At 62.7% G+C, this 6,239-nt stretch overlaps 1 protein-coding gene across 1 annotated transcript in view; it reads right to left on the reverse strand.

Annotated features, from left to right (window-relative positions):
- The window catches only part of LOC311445079 (syntaxin-binding protein 4-like), a 39,836-nt gene extending 39,704 nt beyond the window's left edge, over window positions 1-132 (reverse strand). Inside the window, exon 1 of the mRNA XM_084536777.1 lies at window positions 22-132. Coding sequence (XP_084392903.1) covers window positions 22-83 — 62 coding nt within the window. The 5' untranslated portion in view covers window positions 84-132. The remainder of the gene's footprint in view (window positions 1-21) is intronic.
- Between the last annotated feature and the right edge of the window lie 6,107 nt (window positions 133-6,239).

The following is a 6,239-nucleotide window of genomic DNA, read 5'->3' on the forward strand; positions in this document are numbered from 1 at the left end:
GCCCGTGCCACCGGTGCTGACCTGCCCCACGGGACGGGCGCGCTCCCTCCAAGCCCGGCACCACAGGTACAGAGAGGAAGCATCTGGGTGGGAAACCCCAGTGCTAGGGCTGCAACACAAGCATGAGCATCCACAGGCAGCCCTGGGTGCTCCCCCCCAGCTGCTGCATGCAAAATAAATCCCCTCCCTGCCCTCACCTGGTGCCGGCCTCACCTGGTGCTGGCTGCTGGGTGCCCAGGGGCAGCATCACCCCTGGGTGCTGAGGCTCTGGTCCTGCCCTAGCCCCATGGCTTCAGGATCCCCCCGCAACCCTCTGCCCTGCGGAGAGGGGCTCCCTCCACCAAAATAAATGGAATGAAACCCTAAAAAGCCACGAGGTCACCGAGCACATCCCTGCGTGGGCTTAACACCGCTCCCTAAGACCAGTGAGCCAACCAGCGCGGCCCGGTGCTTACCAGTAGATGAGGGAAAGCCCATCGAAGCGCTCCAGGTCGCGGCCAGGGGGCTGCAGGTAGGACATCATCCGGGGCCCTAGGGCTGCCGCTGCCGGCTCCCGCTGCCCCGGGCCATGGGCTCAGAGCGCGGGCGGCCGGGCGCTCGGCGCGGCTCCCAGCTGCCGCCGGCCACATCTAATCCCAGCGGGCTGCCATGTGATCGCCCCTCTGCCTGCTCCCCCCTGATAAACCCCGCTGATGCCTCTCACTCCCCTGACCACAGCGGCTGCTGCTGCTGCTGCCAGGAGCTCTGAGCCCCCCCGAGGGCTCCCCAGGGGCTGAGGTGCTCAGCGTGGCATGGGGTGGCACGGCATGGCATGGCACAGCACGGCACGGCATGGCGAGCATGTCCACGAGCAGCAGAAGCACAGGGTGGGTGCCAGGACCCCTGTGCTGCAGAAGCCGGGCTGGATGCATTTTGCTGCCCCCCCCCCCCAGCTCGCTGCCCCCTTCGCTGCTCGCTGGGCCACGCAGTCATTGTAATTTCACTGCTGGCACCCTGTGTTTCACACGGTGCTCAGCGCGCCGAGCGCCTTAAAGCCGATTGTCGGCGTCCCTGAGCTGCACGAGGGCTGGGCAGATGTGTGCACCCAGCACCTCCTTCCAAACTGCCAAAAAAATAAATAAATAACAATACCTATGTTATTCGGGGCACAATTGTTGCGTGTTTTATCCCCCCATTAAAGGTTGTTGGGTTGTAACTGAGGAAGCAAACACCCGGGGACTGGAAGGAAGAGGCAGAGAAGACCCAGATGAGCCTCCCCGTGCCACCTGATGCTCATGCAGGTATTTTGTTCCCCTCCCTCCAGCAGGGAGGCGCAGCCAGCCCAGCCCAGGGCAGCGTGGGCCGGGACCAGGCGAGTTCCGGGGCTGGGAAACGCGGCTGCTGGTCCCTGGGGACAGCCTGCGGGTGCTGCTCTCGGGCGCTATCGAAGCAGCCCGGAAAAAGACGGTGAATTAAAGGCTTGTCCCGCTCAGCATCCTTTTCGGGTGACTGTGCAGGATGTGCCCGAGCCAAAAGCTTTCTTGCCTGACAGCTCCCGGCTCGGGGACAGGTGCCCTGGCAGGGTGCATCCCCCGCCCAGGACAGCCGCCACTGCCAGGGCTTTGTCACCGTGCACCCGTGTGGGTGGGAGGCCGGTGGGGTGCCCTGGGTTACACCCACAGGGGAAACCTCCCCGAAGTTTCTGGGTGAGAGGCGCCACGCCTGGCACCGAAATGTGCCCGGTGCCCTGCGTCCCTGCCCGGCAGGCAGTGTCCCCAGCGGGATGTGGTGTCACTCTGACACTGGCCTTGCTGCCCCCCTCCACTGCTCCCCAGATCCTGCAGCCAGGAGATAGAGGGAGAAGCTTTTGGTAAAAAATAAAAAAAATAAAAAATAAAAAAAAATGCCAGTCCATGAGAAGTTCAAAGAACTGTCTTCTTCTGGGCTGCTCACTGCCAACCCAACCTGGCAATGCTTAAAACCTGCCCTGGGATTTTCCACCCTGCCCAGGGCCATCCCACTGCAACACTTCCCCAGGCTGGCAAGAACATCCTGGGGACAGTCCCCTTGTGCTGCCTGGGACATCCCGGGGACAGTCCCCTTCCCACCAGCCAAGTCAGGCTTTGCTCCAAGCCTCATGCAGCCCCACATGCAGCGGGCAGACAGATGGACTCTGACCCTACAAACCAGTATGGGCAGCGGTGGGCACCCAGGGAACAGCCGTGCCACCATCGGGGTTCGCTTGAGGTCCTCGACCTCCCCAGCCCGGGGACCCCAGGCGGGGCGTGGGGTGAGCAGCCGCTCCCAGGGCTGTCGCAATTTGGGGCCGGGCGGTGCCGGGCATGCTCCCCGGGACCGGTTCCTGCAGCTGGGAGGGGATGGGCGATGGCAGCAGGGTTTGCCGAAACCGCTCGGAGCGCGGTTCGGCGGGCGGGCGCAGCGGGTGTCGGGGTGCTGCGGCCGCTCGGGGCCGGGCTGGCCTCCCCAACTCGCCCGTCGGGATTGTCAAAGGCAGCGTCACCCCCCTGTGACAGCACCCAGAGCCCGTGGGGACGGCGATGCCACCAAGGTCCTGTCCTGGTGCCCGTGGTCCAAGGCAGCCGGTGTCCTGGGGCAGCACCTCCACCTGCCTCCTCACAGGGTGCCCGCAGGATGCACCCCACCCACGGCCCCCCCAGAACGTGCCGGGGAGCAAGGTGCTGCCCTGCCCTGTCCACCCAGCACTTCCTCAGTGGCGGAAGCTGAGCATTATCTCCCTCGCCCATCAGAGGCAGCTGCTCGTGGGTGCACCCTGTGTGCACAGATGCAAACGTTACACCCCGGAAATTCCCGGCTTTCACATCTAAGGCCTGACCTTTCCAGCATCTTCTCCAGGGCTCAGAGGCACAGGGCTCACCCCTGGGGTCCAGGGCTGCAGCACCACACAGAGGGGACACAAGGGACCCCACACACGGAGTCATTTCCCCTCCTCTCCCCCCCATCCCCATGCATCCCCCTCTGAGGCCACAACCCAGTGCAGAAGCCCTCAGCCCCTCCTCAGAGCCCGCTTGGTGCCTGGCACGGGTGGCACCAGCACCCTCTGGTCCCCCTGCACCCAAAGCCACCCCCCCAATGTGCTCGGGTGACAAGGTGGGTCCCTTGCTCCTTTCCGAGAGGGCGAGGAAGAGACGAATTTAATTTATTCCCTGCTGCATTTTCAAGCCAAATGAGTCAGAGCCACAGCTACACACGCTGCTTTGTTTTTCTTGGCTGATAGCATTTGCTTTTGATTCATGTTTGTTCAATATTTAACTCTCGTGGTGACACTTGGGCTCAAACCAGAAAAAGCCACTTCCCAGCACCACCCACGCTGCCAGGGCAGGAGCTCTGCTTCACACGGGAGCGATGCACTTGTTTCATTTCATTTGCTTCTTGCAGCTCGGTAAATCCCCGAGCTTGCTCCTGCAGGCACCACAGCAGCTCGCGGCCGCGAGCCCCACGGGAGGCTCAGAGCAGCGGGGCTGGGGAGTGATTTCGGAGCAAAAGCAGCCTCCAAGGGGGCTGAGCGAGGTTTCGTCCCGTGCTGGGCCAGTGAGGAACGGGACCGGCTGCATTCCTGCCCAGGTGGGAGCCAGCAGGAGGGAGCAGCACGGAGGTGTCCCGGTGCCCTGCAACCCCGCACGGGAACTCCCTGCAAGCCCACAGACACAAAATGGCTCGGCTGGCTCCTCCGAGCAGGGCTGTCAAAAATTTCCACCCAGAAAATAAACGAGGTTTTTGGCTGATCCAAATTTTTGTTTTGTTCCACCGAGTGCCTCAGCTTTTGGAAGAAATTTCCAAATATTTTGGCCCCTACCTCCTCATCCTAAGCAAAGTCCTTCAGCCTTGGAGAAAACTCTGCATTGGGAAACACCACCAAAAAGCCCCCCAGGGCTGAGCACCTCAATGGGGGAGCTGGGTCCCCGAAATGCCTCAGAACCACAGGATGTGCTGGGGCCACACAAACTTTTGGGGTGCACAGGGAGGGAGAAGCCACTGTCATGATGTTTCACTGCTGGCTTGAACCCCCTGAGACCCAATCCTTTCCCAAATTACCCACGGGTGTGCTTGCATGGCATGGGGCAGGACAGGGTGAAATGGGCTGGGACAGGCAGCCCTGGCACTGGTGTGTCAGCAGGGGACCAGACAGCGGCAGCCAGGAGCCGCCTGTCCCAGCCAAGCCCCACTTTCAGGGGGCTGGTGCCCACCCCCCACCCTCATCTGGGGCTGGCGGTGCCGGGCACGGTGCAGGGTGGAGAGGCGAGGGCTCGGCAGGGCGTGGGAGCCGCTCCGGAAAAGGGCTTGCCAAAAAATGCAATCGCATTGCACAAAACGTGCTCCTCTCCCGCTCCCCTCCCGCGGCGGTGGCTCAGGAGCTTCTCACCCCGGTTAAATCGATAGTGCCACGCCGCTGCCCCCACCGCGGCGCTCGGAGCACGTTTCAACCCGCCCCGCGGCACAGCAGGGACCAAGCCCTGTCCCCAGCTCCTTGATGCTTGAGGGGTTTTGGGGGATTTTCCTTTTTCTGCCTTTTGCTCTCACCAGGACCCTGGGGCACTCCAAAGCCTTCCTGAGCACGAGCACATTCCCGGTGCCCCTCTTTGGCACCACCAGCTCCAATTTTGTCCTACTGGTGTCACCTGCACCTAACACTGGGAGCTGGTGGGGCACGGGGCTCAGCAGGGGCCAGTGCATCAGCCGAGCAGCAGAAGGGCTCGTTAGCAAAATGAACGCTGCGTTTTGGTGGGCAAAAAGCCTCAGGGGGATGAAACCTTGGCACGGGGGGTGCTGTGCTTGGGCAGCCCATGCTGTGCATGGCACCATCCGGAGGCAGCGTGCAGGGGGCACGGCAGCGGGCACATTGTGTGTCCCCACCGGCAGAGCTCGGTCCAAGGCATCCAAAAAGATTGCTGGAGCTGCGAGCACCCCAAACCGCGGGTCTCACGTGAAGCTCAGCTCTGCCAGGCCCAGGCGAGCGGCGCGGGCGGAGGGCAGAGCAGTGGGCTGGGAGCCCGTCCCCCCCACGCGCCGTGCGGTGCGGCTTTGTGCAGCACCTCTGATCCCGAGCCAGCACCGAGGCAAAACACTGGGGCAGTTTACACAAGCCCCAGCTTTCCACTCCGGCGGAGTTTCTCGCCGCCCGCCGTTTCACCGAGCAGCTGCAATTTTGCGGCTCTCAAGGGCATTCGCACACAAAAATGAGCCACGCCAGAGATGTGGGGAGATTAGGAGGATTAGTGCTGCGGAGCTGGCGCAGGAGGCGAGGAGGAGACGCAGTGCAAAAACCCTCCGGTAGGCAAAGGGATTTCCCTGGAAGCCCCCGGCTCTGCTGAGGGTGTCGGAGCCCTCTTGGGTTAAGGACACCCTCGGTTTAAGACCAAGGGGTCTCCAGGGGGCTCGCAGCTGGGAGAGGAGTGACCGCTCCCCACGTGGATGCATCGCTGCATGATGGCAGGGGTGCAAAAGCACGAGCACCAGAAAGCATCTCGAGAGCAAATAAAGGCAGGCAGGACTTCATGTAATTAAATACAAGCTGGAGGACGGGGTGACTGCCACCTCTCCCCCCCCTTGGTTCGGGGTGGGAGCTGGGGCAGGAGACCTGGGCACTGCCTGGCTGGGCACAGGGATGGTCCCAGCCTCCGAACAAACCACAGAGCGACCGGCAGCACTTGGCAAATCCCCCCAACATATTAAAAATTAAAAACAAATAGGGAAATCCTGATCTGCTCCTTGGTGCAGGTAGGTCCTTCTCCAGGCCTGTTTTGGGCCCCACAGCCCAGCACCTCTCCCAGGAGGAGGAGGAGGAAAAAGAAGAGGAGGAGGAAGGACACAGCCAGCGTGATCCAGGCTCAGCCAGGGGCGCAGGCAGTGGTGGTGTCCCCACCTGCAGAGACCCCACAGAGCTCATCACGAGGCACCGCAGCCCAGCACCCGCAAACCCTGCACCCCAGGGATCTGGGGAGCATCCACCTGCCCCATCCTCACCCCCGAGCAGCCCGGCCACCCCCCAGCACTTGCCTTGTGCTGTCAGCGCCAACACCCAGCCCGGGTGGGAGACCCCAGAGCTGTGCAGGGGCTCCTGGTGTGCCAGGAGGGCGAGCGGAGGCTCCAGGCTCTGCCCCAGCGAGCAGCCCCGCAGCCGAGTGACGTGATGCGAGCGGGGGATCGGGATCAATAGGTCACGGCGTGCACTGATGTGCCCCCAGAAAGAAAATCAGTGGAGGATTTGGGGCTGGTGGGGA

Source organism: Aythya ferina (assembly GCF_964211825.1).
Source record: "Aythya ferina genome assembly, chromosome: 15".
In the NCBI taxonomy this organism is placed as follows: Eukaryota; Metazoa; Chordata; class Aves; order Anseriformes; family Anatidae; genus Aythya; species Aythya ferina.